Source organism: Diabrotica virgifera, chromosome 6 (assembly GCF_917563875.1).
Source record: "Diabrotica virgifera virgifera chromosome 6, PGI_DIABVI_V3a".
NCBI classification, from domain to species: Eukaryota; Metazoa; Arthropoda; class Insecta; order Coleoptera; family Chrysomelidae; genus Diabrotica; species Diabrotica virgifera.
The window spans coordinates 38,592,809-38,616,517 of record NC_065448.1 but is presented as its reverse complement, the minus strand read 5'-3'; the positions used below and the strand labels follow the sequence as shown (position 1 = coordinate 38,616,517).

The window sequence follows — 23,709 nt, the reverse complement described above, 5'->3', positions numbered from 1 at the left end:
AACATGAAACGAAAAACATGAAACATGAAACGTGAAACATGTTTCATGAAAATAAAACACTGCTAAACAAATCTCAAAGTCCGCCTACCAATGAAACGAGTGTGATTCATGCTCACGACACATTTTTATTTTCGGCGAGTTTTATAAATGGCCGGACGTATATTTGTTTAGCAGTGTTTTATTTCCATGAAACGTAATTTACGGTTTCATGTTTCTTTGATGTGCGGCCTGCCTAATAAAAACACTCTAATAGAATAGGTTCGTAGGAATAGGTAGAATAGGATCGTAGTTCATTGCGGAAGGTCATTCAAATATGATATTGTGTCTGAAAACAACAGTAACTCAATCTTCAGCCGCATCCTAGAAAAAAGGGACCGATAATTTGCTGAAATCGTCCACCATACTTTCTGTCACTTTCTGAGTATGAAGAGGTGTTTCATGAAGCAAACGATAGTTTTCCCCTGCCCAGTTTCTGAAATTTTGTTTATGAATAAAACCAGAGAGGTGAAACTGTGACTCATCACTCATCCACAAGTTGTTAACTTGGTCGTCATTTTCGTTCAGTTTGACAATCATAACCTCAAAAAATCTAATTCGTTTTTGAAAATCACCCGGATTAACAGTTTGAACAGCTTGTATTTTCTAAGAGTGATATCAGTGTCACTCAGCCTGGACTTCTTAAGATCGCTTGTTGAACACGTTCGATATAGCAGAGGTTCGACTGTTTTGGTACTATTACCTCTTGTTTACACTTTCATCCAGTTTGTTCGATATGTTTTACCCCTTTTTAATTGCGTTATCTGAAATGTACGATCGTTTTCAAACAGGAAACATTGGTTTTTAACAACATTGATGTGATATATAAACATCATCGATTGAGGATAACTATTACATCGCCTTGTGTGGGATTGCGAAGAAACGTTTAACATTATATTAGATAAATACGTTAAAAGCTTTAGAAGTTTTTTTAACCAGGATGTTCTTCTTCCCAGACCTAGCTTTTCAAATATTTTTCCTTACAGGATGGCTTATAGGAGGACATATCAGGATTAATTTTTCGTAATGTCTCCAAAGTATCGTAGCTTTCGAGATTTGATGGTCGTGAGCATCTCTCGGTTCTTTTTCATTCTTGTAAAGACTTTATCATTTATGACTAGGTCAGTTCACGGGATCTTAAGTATTCTCCGATAGAACATCTCACATGCTTCCAATATTCTGCACATATTTTCGTTCAAGGTCCATGATTCAACCCCATAAAAAGGGACAGTGAAGACGTAGCATCGCAGCATTCTTACTTTTATACCAAGAGAGAGGTTGTGGCTCTTGAAGAAGGATCCCACCTGGTTGAAGGTGAATCTAGCTTTTTATGATGCGTGCTCTAGCTCCTAGTTGCTGGTGCTTTCTTCATTTACACATCTCAGCGATACGAAGAAGAAATTCTGGAACCTCATCTCATACTCCCTTCCGATGCTTTAACATCGACTTTTTTAGCAGGATAATGCAAGGCCAACATTGCGAGAGTTAATAAGGACTTCTTTGAATAGGCTGGAGTCAATCTTTTGCCGTGGCCCCCGAGATCCCCAGATTTATCTCCAATTGAAAAAGCGGACAGGATGGATTGGAGACTTTTTAATTTAGAGCATCCTCCTCAAACTTGAGGAACACTTCTGGAAGAGTTAATTAGGGCATGGAACGAGATATCCAGAAGGATATTGATCACCTAATAAAAGAGAGCCCTGGCACATCCAAGAGTGTGTTGTCCATTGAGATTCATTATCACATTAACTGATTTACCCCTCTAAGTTGTTTCAATCATAATGAAATTTTGACTATTTGTTTATTTTGCTACCCTGTTAAATACTTTTACAATATACATAATAATTTATAATGTCTGTTCGGATTTCCATGTCACTTAGTATACATATTATATTATACAAGACACAAAACTACACGGCTTTCGACTAATTGGTGTTTAAAGACGATGTTTAAAGTACGCAGTTTTCTCTAATAAACAGGTCACTTGACTAAGACATGACATCACTAGAATATGGTAGATCAACCAATACTACCATTTGTTTGTCACAAATGTTCAGACAATTAAAAAATAACCGCCAAGAATCGATCATTCTTCGCCTTAAGCCGGCTCAAACAAATAACTCTTTGACACACTTAATGCCCAACGAATTAGGTCAACTTAAAGTTTGCCATCTAATACAGACGCTATCATGACAAAAGAAACTGTAAATAATATCAAGGATATTAAAATATGCTGAAAATCTGCTGACATATTAATTTTATTGTTCTAAAGAAGCTCTAAAATATAGCAGTTAATTTTATTTTTCCTCCAAACTGTAAATAATATATTTTTGAAACATTTGATGTTGGTTACTCACCGTATATATTTTAAAACAAAATACAACATTAGTTGAGTCCTATTGTGAATGTAACTATGAGTTTTATATACAAATTTTAGTGATACATACATGGATCTACTAGCTAGTTACTAAAGAATAAAGTGGATAAGTGAAAATTCTACGTTTCTGTTTTAAAAACTAACTTCGTAAGTCTTTATATTAGGAATGGGCACCTGCACATAAGAATGGAAAGAGAAAAATTGTTTATTTACTAAAAAAATATATTAAAAAATCCTTCATAAAAGGTATATTTATTAAAAAGACCCTTTCGGGCTATATAACAGACCGTTTTCGGAAATAATAATTCCAATACCAGTGCTGCTTACAAGGTGTACATGGTTGAGGTACAAAAATTTCTGGGTGAAAACCCTTTAAATGGTTGTAAAGTTATTATGTTACATTGTTGCAGCTAATGTTATGTGATGTTTGGAACTTTACCTGATTTTACGTCATGGCAACGCAGTACTCCCACTATGTCGATTGCTGGCACGAGGAAAACTTCTCTGAATAGACTCTAGAATGCAACTCTGTTGGGAGTACTGCGTTGACATGACGTAAAATCAAGTAAAATTTCAAACATGACATAATATTATCTACAACAATGTAATATTATAACTTTACACCATTTAACACGTTCGGTGCCCATGACGCACGAGTAACGTCAAGAAGGTTTTATCAAAGGTACCGATGACGCCATAAGTGGCGATTGTTCAACATGGGCACCGAACGTGTTAAAGGGTTTTCTTGTAAGCAGCATTGCTGATGGAATTGTCATTCAGAAAACGTTCCGTGATGCAACCCGAAAGGGACTTTTTAATAAATCGCCGCCGCCTACGAAAAGTATAACTCCGAAAAATGCCGGTAAGAGTAGAACTTTCAATGAATGCTGCGAAGAATATTATTTTTGATTATATGATTGTGAAAATTATAATCCCCAATAAAGTGTTAGCGAAAAAATTTATTTTTTGAGGAGTATCAGCAAAAAACATCATTTTGTTTTTGGGTGCACGAAAATTATAATTACTAAAAGTTCTCAGAAATAATTGTTTTCGTCGGCAGACACAGAAACAGAAAGGGAAATAATTGTTTTCGTCGGCATCTATTATGAACTAAATCTTTTCGTTATAAATATTTTGGGAGTTATAATCTTCGCGGACACGCATATAAAAAAGAATTGTATCGCCAACACTTATCAAAGAGTTATTATGTTCACTGTAAATGTATTAGGAATCACATTAATCAGAGGTACCAGCGAAATATACCTTTTAAAGGCGTTTTTATAATGATTTGTGATTTATAGTATACAGCCGACTACAGGAAATTCATTTTTGGATTTTCTTTATTTACTATTAAACTGATAGAATATTTTCTTTTAGGTATCTCTAGTTAAAATTCAGAACATAATTCTAAATTATCTATTACACTTAGTAAGAATAAACGACACTTTTAATGAAAAATCCGTCAAATTTGCATTAAAATTCAAATAAGCCGTATTTTTAATCAATATTATAATTTATTCCCACTAAATATAATATAAGATACATTACAAATCCTACCAAAAAAATTATCAATACCACACATAAGTCAGAACCATTCAGAACCATACATAAGATTTTGATTTATATCGCTTCCTTGCCAAAGACATCGAAAATGTTTCTGTTATATAATTTTCAAAATTCAATACTACGAGAAAAGCTGTGATAAGAATTAGTTACAAATGGACAAAACTATAAAAGGACCTGACCAAATCCTTGCAGAATAAAATATATAGAACACTATCTAAATTTAATGAATATCTGATAGACTACCAAAAAAGAACACTAACATCGCACTAAAGCAGAACATCAAACCTGTACAGAGTCCCAATAATGCACAAAGAAAATGCATATCTCAGACCAATGTGCTGCAACCACAGACATAATAAGGAGAGACTAGGTAAGGTATAGGCCACTTAATGTATCGAGGTGTAACGCCGGTCACGCTAATATCAAGGACATTATTGGTCAATATTCACTTTGAGTGGTCTGTCTATTACATGCGCGGGATCGCTTAGTAAAAAGATGTAGATAGACCACCGATCGACTGCCCGCGCGTTTCGCTATTTTGCCCAGTACGCCTTGTCTATCCCAACTATGTCTATGGCTGCAACATAGGTTCTCCAAGAAATATGCATCACATATTCATGAAAAAATCAGTCAGTAAAAACAGGAAAATCAAAGCAGCAGTTTTTATCTTATAATGTAGTAGGCTCTAGGTACTAGTCTAGTACCAATACTAAAAGAATAAGTCAGCAATAAAAATATACCATTATTAATGAGTTAATAGAGGGTTAGAAACATATTATAGTCGGTTCGATAAACTCAGACACAACTGGCTAGTGATTTTAGTAAGTAATTTTGCCAATTTGGTAAAATTGACAAAATAATAATTACTAAATAGTTAATAATTACTAAATAGTTAGTAATTTTGCCAATTTTGGCCAAAAACAAAAAAATTACCTACTAAAATCACTAGCCAGTTGTGTCTGAGTTTAGCGAACAGACTATATCTACAATTATTAACCACATAAAAAAATGAAATATCATCAATGAAAAAATGTTTATATCAATCAGGGGGTACATCATCTCATGTCAGTGAAAATATGGCTATTTGCCTACAAGATCGAGGCCAAGTCAACTGTCAAATTGGGTTACTGTCGAATGTCAAATTGGTTATCTTCAAAACGATTTCCGGATTGGCAATCAAAACGTCCAAAACAAATGTAAAATTTAGTGCTCATTACAATCAACTATTGTTTATCCCATATAAAACGATATTTAATTTATGACTCCGCTTATCAATCCTGGATGACCGGTTTCAAGACCTAACCTCAGAGAATAGTGATGAAAAAAAAAACTGAATAAAGGTGACTCCTGGCACAGGCCAGCAACACCTACAAACACAGAACATATTTATAGTCCATTCACTCAGCTTGGAAATATTTTGACACACTTATTTTCGGAAATATACAACAAAAATTCCTATAGCTCACTATAAATAGCTCAACCGCACCTATAGGACTTTTCATCGATTGTCATTTGTTTCGAGCTTCTGTCATGTGTCACATAATATTAATATATCTACGCCATACGTCTTTGGTTTGTATCATGGGTATATACCAATAACGTACGACGTATATATATTAATAGTATGTGACACATGACAGAAGCTCGAAACAAATGACTGTGAATGAAAAGCCCTATTGCAGATTTCTTTCGTTGAAAAAATAAAGATAATCATGAATAATAGAAGTGTATTTACAATTTTAATGGGAATAAGCCACAATTTTACTTTAAAATAAGTTTGTTCTGACGTTTTGATTTCCACTTCACTTCAAAACGTCAAGATAAACTTATTTTAAAGTAAACTGCTGGCTTCTTTCCAGTAAAAATAATAATTTTTTATGATTCCATAAGAAAATAGCTTCAGAATAATAATAAAAGTGTATACTCATTAATTTTGGTCAAAAATTTTCAACTTATAAATGACTTTCGAATTATTGTAAAAATAAACATTTATATCTTTGTTTTACTGTTTTATTTGACCCAGTTTTATTTTATTAATAAACTGTATGTGAATACAGGTGAACAGTCATATCAGTTTTACTATATATCATTTTATATGTATATAAGAAGATAATTATTAATAATACCAAATCATTTGATACCTAGTTTTCTAGTAGACCGTTGAAAGATTGTTAATATAATATAAAGTACATATGTACAAGTAAATTTTTCTCTTTCCTAAATTTCAAATTAAGGACAAAAAGCAAATACAAAGTAACTAAAACAAAAAAGTAAAAAATACAACGTTTGCTTACCTTTACCCTTAGAAGGACTCTTGTGGTCGTAGCTCCTGGATCGCTGCTGATCCAACTCGGGGCTGGTTGCTCTGTTGAGTCCGTAACTGCGACTACCCTGCTGGGCAGCTTGGTTAGCTAATTCTTCGTTGAGACATTTTGCTAGGTGCATGGCTTCATGGCCGCATACAGTGTGAGAATTTCTTCATATAACAAACAATATTTACATAGGTACTATTTTATCTGGACAAAAATGTATGATTTATGCTTGTTTATAGATTGCACAAATGGGTGCAAAACGAAAAAATGGTAGGGAAGCCGATTTTTGCAATTACTCGAGCACGTCAGATTATCATATGGGGAGAAACCTGGTGCCCTGCAGATGTACCTCTACCATATATTGGCTCTTAATATAGGGGAGTTCGTTAAAGGGGGTTCAAAAAAATCTATTATTAGAAAAACTCGAAATCGTCAGATTAAGATAAGGTAAGTTAAGTACATGCGAAACAGTGTACATTTCAAAAATCTGACGATTTGACGTAAGGAAATGGGTGAGTCACAAAGTTTCACAAAAAAGCGAATATATTACTAAATGAACGTCAGATCGAAAAACAAAAAACACGTGTTCAATATTTTTCAAAAATCTATCGAATAATACCAAACACGACCCTCCACGGAGAGGGGTAAATGTAAAATTTTAAATACGAATCCCGCGATATTTCGCAAAATGAACATCAAATCGAAAAACTGAAAAATACATGTATTCAATATTTTTGAAAAATCTATCGAATGACACCTAACACGACCTCCTACGGAGGTGGAGTGGGGGTTACTTTAAAATCTTAAATAGGAGCTCTCATTTTTTATTGCAGATTTGGATTCCTTACGTAAAAATAAGTAACTTTGATTCGGGACATTTTTTCGAATTATGGATAGATGGCGTTATAATCGGAAAAAAGATTGTTGGAAATGGAAAATTAAGTTAAAAAATGAAAAGGCAAAGTTTTTCAATCCTAATAGCGACATTAATAATATTGAAAAATATTAAAAATGTTACTAAAAGATTTTTAAATTGAAAACTTATTGGTCCATTTCCCTGGTGACACCTCCAAGGCTTCTACAATATGCAAGCCAGATGGATGCTGCAGTGAAGACAAAAGGGAAGGAATTGTACACTATGCAATTCACAACTCCCAATTTACTCTGGGCTAATTAGCAAAATTCATGGAAAAGTTATTTACCAGCAATTTTATTGCTGGAATCGAATTATAAAATCCTCCATATTAATAATATAGGTATGCAAAGTCTGCAGATAGTGTGCTACTTTTTTTATAAACAAAATGGCGCCGACAAATCGTATTTTTTTCAATTATTGCTCTATAACTCCGAAGATTTTAACTTTACAACAAAAACACCCAAATAAAAATTCACCGCAATTAAATTCTGCATAGAGATATGTTTTTCACGATTTGCTCCGACGAAAATTTTCCTCGGAAAATCCGGGTTTTCCTAACAAAAACTCTAATTTTCAAATAAAGTTTTAGGTAAGTAATTATTAATCAATAATTAAATAACTTAGTGACATCAAAGCTTTCTTGGTATAGATTGTAATTCCAGAAGCCGGTGAAAATTAAATGAATATTTTAGCAACAATTCAATTGTTAATTAACAATTTATGATCGCAATAAAAACCAAAATAATCATGATACATTGATCAAACTTATAAAGATTATAAAGATGAGATGATTATTTAATATTTTATCGACAAAATATAAATTTTTCTTTTTTTTGCATAATCTTTAAATTATGAAAAAAAAAATAGTTATAATACGCTGGTCTAATTAGTAAAGTACAAAAAAAGGTTATTTACCAGCAATTTTATTGTTGGAATCGAATTATAAGATCCTATATATTATTAATATGGGTATGCAAAGTCCGCAGATAGTGTGCTACTTTTTTCATAAACAAAATGGCGCCGACAAATCGTATTTTTTTTCAATTATTGCTCTATAACTCCGAAGATTTTAACTTTACCCCAAAAACACTCAAATAAAAATTCACCCCAATTTAATTCTACATAGAGGCATGTTTTTCCCGATTTGTTCCGACGAAAATTTTCCTCGAAAAATGTGGGTTTTCCCAACAAAATCTCGAATTTTCAAATATTTTTTTTGGGCCAGTAATTATTTATTAATAATTATATCATCATCATCATCCAGCCTCAAAAGTCCACTGCTGAACATAGGCCTCCTCCCCTCGTTTCCAACCCCATCTATCCTGCGCCGCCCTCATCCAGTTTTTATTTACCTTTCTTAAGTCGTCAGTCCATCTTGTAGGCGGTCGACCGACGCTTCTCTTGTCTTCTCTTCGCCTCCATTCCAATAACCTCTTCGTCCATCGCCCATCTGTCATTCTGGCTACGTGTCCTGCCCATCTCCACTTCAACCTGGCTATCCTCTCGATGACGTCAGTCACCTTTGTTCTTCTCCTGATTTCTTCGTTTCTGATTTTGTCTCGCAGAGTTATTCCTAACATTGACCGCTCCATTCTTCTCTGCGTGACTCTTAGTTTGGTAGCCGAGGCTTTAGTTAAGGTAAGTGTTTCTGATCCGTACGTCAAGACTGGGAGGACGCACTGATCGAATACCTTTCTCTTTAGACATGTGGGTAACTCACTTTTAAAAGTTTCTCTCAGTTTTCCAAATGCTGCCCACCCAAGACCGATTCTTCTCTTCAGCTCATGAGTCTGGTTATCCCTGCCAATCGTAATTTCATGTCCCAGGTATTTATATCTATCTACGAGTTCTATTTCCTTCCCACCAATACTGATGTTCTGGTTGGGTACCAAATTTGTCATTATTTTTGTTTTCGAGATGTTTATATTTAAACCTACATTTTCTGTAGCTACAACGAGTTCTTGTACCATCTCTCTTGCCATACCTAGATCCTCAGCTACTATGACTATATCATCGGCGAAACGTAAGTTGTTTAGGTATTCTCCATCTATTTTTATTCCCTTTGTCATCCAATCCAATTTGAAGAACGTAAGCGTACAAAAAGGAAAAATAGAAATCAACAAACTAAGAAACAGAACTGGAAAAGAAACTACAAACAGAGATGAAATATTAACAATAGTCGAAGAGTTCTACACAGAGTTATACAAATCAAGAAAAAAAGATGACAATGCGCAACCTCCAATTACAGTAAAAACTGGGGTATTAAATCAAGGATCGGATTTAATGCCCGATATAACAAAATCAGAAATCAAAGAGGCTCTGAAGAAAATGAAAAATAATCGAACCCCAGGTGAAGATGGAATAGTATCAGAAGCACTAAAAATTGGAGGAAATATACTACTTGAAAAAATTAAACAACTTTTCAATATCTGCCTTCACAACGCCAATATTCCAACAGACTGGAACAACGCTACTATGATTCTATTACACAAAGCAGGAGACAAAGCCAATTTAGAGAATTACAGACCGATTAGTCTCCTCAGCCATTTATATAAGTTATTTACGCGAATAATAGTTAAGAGAATGGATAGAAAGTTAGAGACTTATCAACCAAGAGAACAGGCAGGATTCCGAAAAAATTACGGAACAAATGACCATCTACAAAGTATAAAAACCCTGATAGAGAAAGTAGTGGAATACAATAAACCCCTAGTTCTACTTTTTATCGATTTTCATAAAGCCTTTGACACAGTTGAACTTAGCAAAATATTACAGGCGCTTAAAGAATGCAGGCTAGATTATAGGTATACAAAATTATTACACAAAATATACTTACAGGCAACAACCACTGTCAAATTACATACTAACAGTAATCGCATAAAAATAGAACGGGGGGTTAGACAAGGAGACCCAATGTCACCTAAACTTTTTAATACGGTCTTAGAACATGCTTTCAAGAGTTTGGATTGGATTGGAGTAATTATATAGCTTAGTGAAATAAAAGCTTTCTTGGTATAGATTATAAATTCAGGAGCCGGTGAAAATGAAACGAATATTTTAGCAACAATTCAATTGTTAATTAACAATTTACAGTCGCAATAACAACCAAAATAATCATGAGACATTGATCAAACTTAGAAAGATTATAAAGGTGTGATGCCTATTTAATATTTTGTCGACAAAATATAAATTTTTCATTTTTTTGCATAATCTTTAAATGTTTAAAAAAATTGTTATAAACAAATTAACATTTCTCAGAAATTGTTTATTATATTCTAATTTTAAAAAATACTTAAAATGCGTATTTCATAGGTCTTGAAAATGAATGCTTTAAAAAAATTTTCCAACCATTTGCAAAAAAGTTATGAAACAGCAAAGTAAATATACGATAGCTCCGTTGTTTATAATTTGTTTTAATTGTTTCAAAGCTTAAAAGTGAGTCTATGGTACAATCTAATTACTCACAAAGAATGTCAAAAATTAGTGCAATGATTATATTTTAATCAAAGATTAAAAATACTTTTTTTTGTAATTTTTAGCGCAAACGTAGGCCTGATACAGAGTCGGAGCTAAAATATTCACTCGAAGCGACTAACACGCAGCATACATTATTTATTAAAAGTGTACGTCGCGCGGCCGCCGGTCGTCGCTCCGAGTGAAAATTTTAGCTACAGTACTGTATTATTCTACTTTCGCGCGTGTAAATTACAAAAAAATATATTTATAATCTTTAATTAAAATATAACCATTAAACTTATAATCGATATTTTTTTGTAAATAATTAGCTTGTACTTTAAGCTCACTTCTACGCTTTGAAAGAATTAAAAAAATTATAAACACCGTAGTAATCGTATGTTTACTTTGCTGTTTCATAACTTTTTTGCAAATGGTTGCAAAAAAGTTTTAAAGCATTCATTTTCAAGATGTTTGAAATGCGCATTTTAGCTATTTTTTAAAATTATAATATAATAAAAACTTTCTGAGAAACGTTAATTTGTTTATAACTATTTTTTTAAAAACATTTAAAGATTATGCAAAAAAATTAAAAATTTATATTTTGTCGAGAAAATGTTAAATAGGCATCTCATCTTTATAAGATTTCAAAGTTTGATCAGTGTATCATAATTATTTTGGTTATTATTGCGACCGTAAATTATTAATTAACAATTGAATTGTTGCTAAAGTATTCGTTCAATTTTCACCAGCTTCTGGAACTATAATCTAAACCAAGAAGGCTTTTAAGTCACCAAATTATTTAATTATTGGTAGATAATTACTTATCTAAAACTTTATTTGAAAATTAAACATTTTGTTGGGAAAACCCGCATTTTCCAAAGAAAATTTTCGTCGGAGCAGATCGGGAAAAACACGTCTCTATGCAGAATTTAATCACGGTGAATTTTTATTTGAGTGTTTTTGTTGTAAAGTTAAAATCTTCGGAGTTATAGAGCAATAATTGAAAAAAAAAACCACGATTTTCGTGCGCCATTTTGTTTATAAAAAAAGTAGCACACTATCTGAGGACTTTGTATACCTATATTATTAATATATAGGATCTTATAATTCGATTCCAGCAATAAAATTGCTGGTAAATAACTTTTCCCAAAAATGGCCTATTCTCCGATAATCAGCCCAGACTAATTCCTTCCCTTTTGTCTTCACTGCAGCATCCATCTGGCTTGCATATTGTAGAAGCCTTGGAGGTGTCACCAGGGAAATGGACCAATAAGTTTTCAATTTAAAAATCTTTTAGTAAAATTTTTAATATTTTTCAATATTATTAATGTCTCTATTAGGATTGAAAAACTTTTCCTTTCAATTGCCAGATGATGCTAGTCACCTAATCCATTCACGTTAGTTGCGGTGTGGGGGATAAACTCTCGATGTTGGTCACTTGGAGTATGGAGCAGCAGGCCTACGTCTCTCCGATGAGACTCCAATATGAGTCGAAAATCGTCGATTCAGAGTGCTGGACTGCGCTCCGTATTCTAAGTGAAAAATAAGATTGTTTTGCCTTCGCATTGCAACTGAATAAAAATGGTATACATTTTTATTTAAAAAAAATGGAAAGTTCCCCACTTTATGGAAAACTTAACTTTTTTGGTTTTAGGACCTACTTTTCACAGCCCAATAGATCACCATAACGCTCGAGTAACTGCAAATTTAGCACATTCCTCCCCTACTATTAAGAACTTGATCTTGTACTCATTTCTGAACTATACGTAACATAACACAGATCTAACATCTATATGATTTAATACAAAGCATGATTCTGATCATAGTAGGAATTAAATCCAAAATACTGGAAAGAGACGAGCATTTACAAAATACGTTCATAGTGTCAAAACAGTGCAACCAAACAAACGAAATGGCACATATTTTTGGAAAGCACTGTATGAGATTACTGGAAGTCAGAAAAATGAAATAACGAAAATCTCAGTAACATAAAAAGATGAAATAAACAATATAACTGACACAGACGAAGTGTTAAATTGTATAAATACAACTATGAAAGCAGTGTGCAAGAAATGTCTAAACAAAGCACACAAGAAAAACAAAGTTTGGATGACACAAGAGATATTTAAGTTGATGGACAATAGAACACGCAATAGAAACAATCTCTCATAAATAGAGTGAAACCGGTCCCGATATATTAAAAGAAGAAATAGTATTATACGAAAACACTACGATAAAGCACTGCTATAACTACAAATATCTAGGTATCAATATTTCGCACGGTAGAACATTAGACAAAGCCATAAGAGAGAGAAATGCGTCAGGTAGAAAAGCCATCACAATGTTAAACAGCATTTTAAGGGACCAGTCCATCAGCAAAGAAAATAAAAAGAGGATATTATATAAGGGTATAGTGAAAAGTATCACTCTATACTGTCTATACAGCTGTGAGGTATGGCCACTGAAGAACACTGGCAACGCTGAAAGCAACGGAAATGGATTTTTGGAGAAGAGCAGCAGGGAGATCTAGAAGATCTCCCGGCAATACGATGTATAGTAGCATGACATAATTAATTCAATTTCTAAATTATATTCTTCCATAGATATTTATTTTTCTTAATATGTATGCGAGTTGGGGTGTTATGAATAGGATCGTATCCAACTTGGTGTCTATGCATTTCGACGTTGCGACCCTGACAGAAATTGTGGGGACATCTGGTGACTGTCTCAATTTGAATCAAACATATTTATCTATTGGGCTGACCAACTATCTCCCTATATAAACAATGTTATTACATAATAAAATATCTACATTGATGATTAGTTTGCTGGAACTCAAGCTCGATACAAAAATGTAACCTACAAATATAGACTTACCCTATAGGAATGGGATTACTACTTTTCACATTTCCTCGGTAATATATTTCCGGAGAACAAGGTGGCGACATCTTTTGAGTGTCTGTCGGAGATTCAAATTCCTTCGGAGAATTAATTATATATTTCTCTTCCTCTATACACATTTCGGCTTCTTCGTCGATTCTGGGCGAACACCTACTTTTTCCTTCTTCTGGAGTTGCCGTTTCGGATGTATTTAAACTCTTTAATATAAAAATAAAAGTAGTAAATCAATAGTACAGCTAAAGAAAAATGATTTAAATATACCTTACGAAAGAGATGGTTCACATTTGTTTTATGAATTAGAAGAAAGTTTTTGATCGAATAAAGTTTTAAATAGTTGGAATTAAATAAAGGATTCAGTTTAAATGGATAATATCAACCGTGTGATGGATGACCGAAGTTATCGTTAACGTAAAGTTATCCTGTAGTTATGTTATAATCCTCGAATTGGTGTGATGTATCATACTTAACTTAACTACTTGCGTTATTTCTTGACAGTTCTTGAGTTATCTGGTATATCAACTGTCACTTTATAACGCGACGTTAAACCTCAAGTTATGAGATAACTCTGTAGATATGTAAGGATATGTGAAGTTAGTTCATCTTTTGACTTGTTTTTAGATAGAAATCAAGTGAATATTTAACGAAGAACGCTGCTTCATGTTGTCTTAGGATTTTGTGCGACATGTTATTAATTTATTATCAAATATAAAGCAGTGCAAAATTAAAAATATCAAAAAAATAGACTTCAAATAAAAATTAGAAGCCCGTAGGTAATAATACGATTAAAATAATAATTAACAATAAAAAGTAAAGCTAATAATTTAAGAATAGAAAGGTAATACAATTTTAAAAATCATATAAAAATCAACTCGAATAATAGGGAACTTGCATAAAATTTTAAATTCGAAAAAAATGTTATAAATCACAACAGAACATAATTTAAAACATGTATCAAAGATTAACAAGTTTTGTTTGGCTTTCGTTTGGCCCCTAAAGATGATTAAAAATTAAAATTAAAACAGGTGGCCCAAAACGCGTAGTGACGTCATTCGTTTAAATTATGTTTACATTCTTCCAAAAAAGTAAACAGAATTTAAAATTAGACATTATAAACATCAGTAGAAAATACAGTTATGTAACCTCACAAGTGTTTTTGATCGTTTGAACTATTTTAAAATGACTAAAGGTTCTCTAAACCAAGGCCAGAAAACAAAAAAATATATATATAGATTTTAAATTTGTACTTGTTATTATGAGGTTTTAAGGCGTGAAATTTTGGAAATCTTATTTTTAAAGGAAACTGAATATTATTATGCAATAAAAAAAAGTTCCCTATTAGGTTTGACATTCGTTTTGACACTGACACTATTAAATGACATTTAAAATAGTTCAAACGATCAAAAACACTTGTGAGGTTACACAACTGTATTTTCTACTGACGTTTATAATGTCTAATTTTAAATTTTGTTTACTTTTTTGGAAGAATGTAAACATAATTTAAACGGATGACGTCACGACGCGTTTTGGGCCACCTGTTTTAATTTGAATTTTTAATCATCTTTAGGGGCCAAACGAAAGCCAAACAAAACTTTTTAATATTTGATACATGTTTTAAATTATGTTCTGTTGTGATTTATAACATTTTTTTCAAATTTAAAATTTTATGCAAGTTCCCTATTGTTGAATATAAGTTGTAATTTATAAACATATGCAGTGTTGCCAGAGAAATTTTTATAAATGCACTGGAATGACTGAAATAGTGACACAAAAGGTTTGTTCCTACAAAGAATCACAAACTAGTTCATGACAGTTTCTCACTGCTGCACAATACGCATGTGCGAATTCAACCAGCCGCGAACTAGTTTGTGATTTTTGTTGGAACAATATTCTACCGAGCTAGCAAGTTGTCTAAGAGGAGTGCCCAGAGAAAAGAAAAGAAAGAAGAAGAAAGCATTCAGGAAAACGAGGCAAAACCGGCAAAACGAAAACTTTAACCTCACTATTTTACCCATATTCCATATTTTACCACAGACCACAACACAACACGAGCAACGAGCACACCTTTAACATATTATTATTATCTCTTTAACAATTTATTTAAATAACCAATAATAAAAAACTTATTGCGCATGTCCGTGATTACCAGTTTGCAAAAAGTTCGGAAACTTTTCAAACTGTCAGAAACTAATCTCAAACTGATTAAATATTTCATGGAACAGTGTACTTTGTTGACTAGTAATCAGATAAAATCTTGTTGGAACGGCGAAATTATTATTGCGCATGCGCCTGACAGTCGGTGACAGTTGGAAACTTCTGTAGGAATAAACCTAAAATGTACTAAACCAACACATTTTGTACAAAAACTTAAAAAAACGTCATTTAATGTTATTTAAAGCAAATTTGTTATATCACAAAATTTGAGGTTTTTACTTAAAGATACTTTAATATCAAAAGTTTGGTTGTTAATTGTATCAAACTAGTACAATTGTATCAACTCGGCAACGCTGCTTTTATGGGTAACTTCGCATCCTGTCAAGCTTGTGGCATGTTCCGATCTTCCGATCCTTTTCCGATCGATCTCTCGCGCTCACTCCAACTTGTACTATTTCTACATAAGGTTCTCTTTGTTACTTCAAACTTTGTTAGTCAAATGTTATTTATCTTTTTTAACGCTGAAGAAATAACTATCTCATAACGGTGAAAGATCCATCACACCGAATTTACGTAAATAGTTATGGGCACGTTATCCCTGAAAGTTATCTTAACTTTAACTCAAACGTTAAAGTTAACTTCGGTCATCCATCACGCGCCTGATTATCGACTTAACAAGTAAAACGAGAGGCTAAAGATCGGTGTGAACCTGATTCTTCGGTTCCGAAACGAGTTCGTGTCCATAAATCGGCCAAGAATTTGTTAGCATCAGTTATTTGGGGGGCGAAAGATTGCTTGCAAACTGGTAAAACAAATTCTGAATATTACTGTAACCTTTTAGACCAACTGAAGAAAGAAATTTGTGAAAGAAGTCCAGGTTTGCAGAAGAAAAAAATCCTTTTGCATCAGGATAAGGCAGCGTGTCATATGAGCCTTTTGACAATGAGTAAAATCCATGAACTATTTGCTACACAAATATCCTTGATCAACATATTTGAATCGTATGGTCTAACAATGCACATTGATTCTCCTACAAGGAGTACAAAAACTTCATCTACCATAATTGATTATACTGTCTCAGGTTTCTCACCCCTTGATGTCACTCTACAATTATTAATGCTGGATTATCTGATCATGAAGCAGTTTATACGAACTTTAATATTTTCAGCAAACCCTCCTCGAAAACCCGACGTTTAGGCAGGATTTTTTCTACCCGGAACTTTCGTAATTTCCAAAATTTATGCTTAACCTCTGAGTGGCGCTTTCCTGCTATGGACGTGGATAATAATTTCAGTGATTTTTTAGATAAGCTTGTCTGTATCTTCAATAAAGCATTTCCTTTAATTCCAATTAAGCCAAAACATCGCAAAATCCTGGACTACTAAAGGTATCCGAATATCTTCCAAGAATATGCGTTCTCTACTATACATCAAGAAATTTACTACCTACGTCTCTATCACTGAATATATCACCAAGTACAGGGCAACCTAAATATAGTAGATTTATATTCAAAAATGATAATATATGATAAACAACTTTATAAATATGACATACACCCAAATTATAATATCGACTTTAATACTATGGAACAAGTTCAAGTATGCTTTTTAAGGGACTATAGCAATTTGCCTCTATCTTTAAGAAAATTAGTGTTTATCTCAGACAGTTCACAAATGTTCAAAGATTATTGTATGTTATATACAGATGCATCAAAAAATATTGAAGGTGTGGGGTGTGCCTATTGGGATAGCAGTAATAAAATTAGTAAACTGTTTAAACTAAATTCTATTATGAGTATATACACAGCTGAATTAATAGCGATAATGGAAGCACTAAAATATTTATCTAATATAAATCATTCAAAGTTTATAATTTTTAGTGACAGTAAAAGTTCTCTTAGTAAAATTAGTGCTATAAATCCTAAATCAAAAGTGAACTACACTGAATTATATATTATAAATAAAATTAAAGAACTTCAGCAACAAGGAAAGTCTGTTAAGTTGGCATGGGTTAAAAGCCACTGTGGAATAACTGGAAATGAAATGGTAGATGAATTGGCTAAAAACGCGGTGACACAAGGAGTATTAACCCATTATCTTTGTACGCCAAAAGATATTGAATCAAATTTATTCAAAGAGATTAAGAAAGAATGGAAAGAAAGGTATATTGATGAAAACATAAATACAGGAAACCACTACAGATCAATCAGAAACTATATAACGGATAAACCTTGGTTTTCTAAAATGGAGTCGACAAAAGATATGACAAGAACCATATGCAGAATGAGATTTGACCACTGTCTTACTCCATCATATTTATTTAAAATTAATATAGCTGATAGTCCACAATGTATTTGTGGACAGTTGGGCAATCTACAACACAAAATTTTGACCTGTTCTCTTATCTCTAATAAAGTTAATATGTTTTTAAATCCACTGTATTCTTTGACTGATGTCAACCATCCCATTAATTTAAATTATTTATTAACATTAGAAAATAATGAGTTGGTATACAGACTATTGTATAAACATACATATTTTTAGATATTAAGCCTAAATTGTAATTGTAAAATATAGAGTATTTCTTGTAAATTGTTATATGTTAAAAGAAAAAGAAAAGAAAAGAAAAAAAAAGAAAAGAAAAAAAAAGAAAAGAAAAAAAAAAGAAAAAGAAATATAAAAAAATAATAAAAAAAAAATAAAAAAAACAAAAAAAAAGAAAGAAAAAATATAAAAAAGATTTCGAATTAAGTAGAGGGCTACAGAAGAATGTTGCAGTTTTTGTTGTGGAACTCTGAGAACATCATTTAGAAAAAAATAAATAAAAAAAAATATATAAAAAATTATTTAAAAAAATATAAAAATAATGATTTATTAGTAGAATTGTTTATTATATTAGTATTAGTTTTAGGATAAGATACGAAAAAATGAATAAAATAAAAAATAGTAAAATTGGCGAATGGATTTAGTGTCCGCAGTCATATAAACCCAAACAAACAACAACAACAGGGCAACCTATCTTAAACTTATAAAATCAGCTAAAAAAGTCTACTACCAAAACCGTCTGGGAAGCTCTAAAAGTGTTGCAAAAGAAACTTGGTCCATAATAAACGATCTTCGAAATAAAACCCACACTGCTCAAACATTTTCCCTTCCAGACCCTGAAAATCTAAATGAATACTTTGTTAATTTGAGTAAAAATATTACATCAACTATTTTGCCACAAAAAGATCCCATTTCCTATCTCCCTAATTCAAGAAAGGTCTCGAATTCATTCTTTATAAAACCAGTCCATAAAATCTGAACTGATCCAAACAATCAATAGTATCAAAAGCAAATCTTCCTGTAGTACTGATGGTCTATCGATAAAAATTTTTTCTAATCCCCCAGAAAATGTGTTGGAAGTCCTCATCTCACTGATCAATGATTCTTTTGAGAAAGGCAAATTTTGGCACCACTGATGCCATGTTTTCTGTACTACATGAGGTTTATCAAGCATTGAACAATAATCTTCACACTGCCACCGTTTTTTGTGACTACGCCAAAGCTTTTGATTATGTAAATCACAACATTTTGATAAAAAACTAAATTTCTACGGAATTCAAGGTATTTCTTTGAATTGGTTCCAATCTTCCTTAGATGATAGGAAACAACTGGTTAGAGCAAATGATACAGACTCTAGTATCAAAAACATTGTATGTGGGGTACCTCAAGGATCAGTATTGAGTCCTCTACTTCTCCTTATCTTTATTAATGACATCACTAGTTTAAAAATCGATGGAAAAATCTTTCTTTTTGCTGATGATACCAGTATCACTTGGAGCAACTCAAATATTGCAACTCTTCATGCTACTATAACTTCTGATCTACTTACAATAAAAACCTGGTCTGACTCTAATTTATTCTCGTTTAACGTAGATAAAACAGTAGCATTATCTTATAAAGGAGCTCTTCAACCCTTACCTCTTAATAACAGCCAGATCAGTACCGTTGATTCTGTAAAATTTCTTGGTATTTTTTTAGACAGCAACCTTAAATGGCCCCTCCATATTAATTTGTTAACGAAGAAACTATCTTCAGCTTGCTATGCTATAAGATCTGTTTCGAATGAACTCAATTTAGCATCTTCCAAAATAACATATTTCTCTTTGTTCGAGTCACATCTTAGTTATGGTCTTCCTTTTTGGGGTTCTGGTACAGCTGCCCAATTCGATGTTATTTTCAAATTACAAAAAAGAGCAATAAGATATCTGTTTGGCCTCAGAAGAACAACACATTGTAGAAGTTACTTCAAAGATCACAGAATTTTAACCCTTCCATCTTTATATATTTTAGAAACTGTTTGCTTAATTCGTAAACATCTACATGTCTTTCCACCAAGACCTAATCTGACTACTTCACGAGAAATTCTACCTTTGACGTATATTTACCGACCCCGTCATTGGAGTTAGTAAAGAAATATATATTATATTCCGCAAAAAAACTTTACAACCATCTCCCACTACAACTTAAATCTGCAGTATCTTTCCCCAAATTCCGTAAACTGACAAAAGCCTACCTATCCGAAAGACCATATTATGCAGTAGAAGATTTTCTTAATCAATAACTAAGAAATTACAGTACCCTTTGCACAAGTAGTATTTTTATTATTATTTTTTATCTATATTTGGGTGTCATATGCAGCAGCTTAACTTTTAAACTTAATTACTAGGTAGACTACGCAATTTGCAATTTATTTAAATTTTGCAATTGATTAACTGTTTAACTTCATTATTATTATGTTTTTAATCTATACTGCCGATTTATGTAATTTTAGTAAATTGAATTGTTATTGTTTTGTTTTCTTGACTTTTTATAAGCTTTGTTGATAAAATTGTACAATTTTTCATGACGATAAAGAATATTTCTATTCTATTATAATTAAAGTTAGAATTGTAGGAACATCCACCGTATTCACTAGATTTGAACCCTAGCAACTTTAAATTGTTTCAATACCTAAAAAAATGTATGCGTCGAAAGCGTTTTTTATCAAACGATAAAGTCATAACATCTGTGAAAGCGTATATTGCGGCCCTTCCAGATTTTCATTTCAGGGATGGAATTCATACATTGGAATCTCGTGGAAAAAGTGTATTGATATTCGGAGAGACTATTGGGACCGTGCAAGTTCGGAAGACCTACTGTCATAAATCAGCAACATGTTAAGCACTTTTAATTATATTTGCCAATTAACGAGCGATCCACAATTATTTTCATCAAAGCTATTCAAGCAAAAAATTACGTATTTCTTGTTTTAATCTGAACTTGTTAAGCAAAGCATAGGTTATTTACATTTGAGTTTGACACTCCGTCAATGTTAAACTAAATTTTAAATTAGGTATGAATAAAATATAATAATTACATTTGATAGAGAATTTAATTAGTATATAAAATAAATAAGATGTTTAAAAATACAATTTGAGTATATTTTGAAAGCAATAATTTATTAACAACTTTAGAAAGGTTTGTACGAGTATACGGCCTCCCCTTTAACGGGAGTACCTAATAATAAATGGACTCTTCCATCTATTGTTGACGATTCAAAACAATTTACTATACCTCACAAGTAATTAAATTTTCCGCCAAATTGAAAAAAAAAAAAAATTGGTTACTTTAGACAATAATTAAAAGCTTCATGTAACTTTATTTATAATACATTTCGAGCATAGATCGCTTTTGTTCATCCATGAAAACCATTTTTAATAATAATTTTCTATACTAAAACTTGAAAAGTCAAAGTACCTGAACATAGTCAAGGTTGACGTTAACTGAATTATATCTGAATTAATTATAGACATGCACTGCATAGCTATCTCTGTCCTTCAGCGCCCATTGTGATGACAATAATTTTGGATCACTGGATATATTAGTCCTGGTTACTGGATAATTGTCAAGGCCATAGCCCAAAAAAAGAATAAGAAGAAAAAGTAAGATTGAGGTTATGTTATTAGAAGGTAAACATTGTATGTAGTAAATAAAATTAATTATTAAAATGCAGTATTACAAGTAAAATTAAATTTACTTTAATAATTGCATATATCATAACTCAAAGAAATAACGAGAATCTCCTCATAAACGGAACCAATGTCGACCGAGTAGACCAATATGCATATCTTGGAACAATGATCAACTCCACAGGTGATTACTTCCAGGAAATCAAAATCAGAATAGAAAAGGCTAGAACAATTTTTATCAAAATGAGGAAGGAGATCTAAAGTTAGAGCTAAGAGTAAGGTTGGCTAGGTGCTACGTTTTCTTGACTCTGTTTTACGGAATGGAAGCTTGGACCTTGAATGCGGCATCAATGAAAAAACTGGGATTATTCGAGTTGTGGGTATATAGAAGAATTCTGAAAATATCATGGACAAAACACGTCACAAACAAAGAGGTTCTGAGAAAGATAAATAAAGAAATGGAAGTCTTAAATACAATCAAAACCAGAAAATTGGAATATCTCGGACATATTACACGTGGAGAGAGATACAACTTGTTCCAACTCATTATGCAGGGAAAGATTCAAAGAAAAAGGAGCATAGGTAGCGCAACCTGAGAGAAAGGTACGGATGTACATCTAATGAACTTTTCAGAGCAGCCGTCTCCAAAGTCCGAATAGCTATGATGATTGTCGACCTCCGTCGCGGAGATGGCACTTGAAGAAGAAGATATCAATATTGTGGAGCAACATTAATGTCTGATTTCATAATGACAACCTAAAGTACACATTAACTAGGGTTCATTTTAGACTAAAGTGCATAACTATAAGTCCATCCAACTACATTGTCAACCTAAATCTTTCAAAGAAATAAATAATACATCATCATATTGGTTTCATTAATTAATTATTCATTAGATGGTTATGGTATAATGAAACTGAAATTTACACGTAAAGTGAACTTTTATTTAACGTTCACTTCAAATTGATTATAAAATCGGGCGCAAGAATTCATAATTTAGGCTATGTTACTTACTTCTGCTTTATTATGATGGAAATCCACTTTTCTCTTTGTATTAATTTGTGCTTCGAAGTTGGAAACGAATAGAACTTAAATTGACAATTTTTTGTTGTATTTTTACAATTTATAACACAGAATTTGCGAAAACCCATTTTCTTCAATGACAGTAGGTACGTATGAAATGTAAATATGACAATTTCAATTGACAATGAATTATTTAAGAAATATGCTAAGGAAGTTGCAAGATTTCTCCGTTACTCGCGCACGATCGTTTCTCGTATCCCCTCCAAGTACTTGCATACAGCGAATACTGAATGTGCGTTCGCGGGTAACTGTCGGCGACAAATTGTCAGCAAATCGCATGCGCACTTTAAAATAATATAAATAATATCGTTAATAGATAAATATACAAGGTATATTTACCTAGTATAATTTATTAGTTAGTTATTAATATTCTATTCTCTTGCAATAGAAACCTATTGCAAGAGAATAGACAGGAATATGTAAGGCAAACCATCATCGCCCCAAACAACCTGGAACAACTAGAAGATATAACTATTCGAGAACTAGAACAAACGTTAAGAGAAATGAAAAACAATAAAGCTCCTGGTCCCGGAGGTATTCCAATTGAACTCATTAAGCACAGCACGACACAGGCAAAAGAAATTTTAGTTGAAATATTCAACGGATGCCTTTCAGGCAATAGTGGCGTGCCCTCTGAGTGGAAAAACTCCATAACTACCCCTATATACAAAAAGGGTGGTAGAAAAAATTGTAATAATTACAGAGGCATTAGTGTGACCAGCTCAGTTGGAAGACTGTACGGACGAATAATAAAGAAACGGATAGAAAAGGAGTGGCAAGATTCCGAAGAACAAAGTGGATTTAGGGCAGGTAGATCATGCACAGATAACATTTTCTGCATAAGGCAATTACTAGAAAAACGTTCTGCTAGAAATCTAGAAACTCACATGGTATTTGTAGACTTAAAAAAAGCATACGA

At 32.4% G+C, this 23,709-nt stretch overlaps 1 protein-coding gene across 10 annotated transcripts in view; it reads right to left on the bottom strand.

Annotated features, from left to right (window-relative positions):
- Positions 1-23,709, bottom strand: part of LOC114326158 (inositol hexakisphosphate and diphosphoinositol-pentakisphosphate kinase 2) — a 228,343-nt gene that overhangs the window by 60,095 nt on the left and 144,539 nt on the right. For all 10 annotated transcript variants that reach the window (XM_050653997.1, XM_050653998.1, XM_050654002.1 and 7 more), the window contains 2 exons: positions 13,541-13,761; positions 6,274-6,455 (listed from right to left, as the gene is read on the bottom strand). In XM_050653997.1, coding sequence (XP_050509954.1) covers positions 6,274-6,455; positions 13,541-13,761 — 403 coding nt within the window. The remainder of the gene's footprint in view (positions 1-6,273; positions 6,456-13,540; positions 13,762-23,709) is intronic.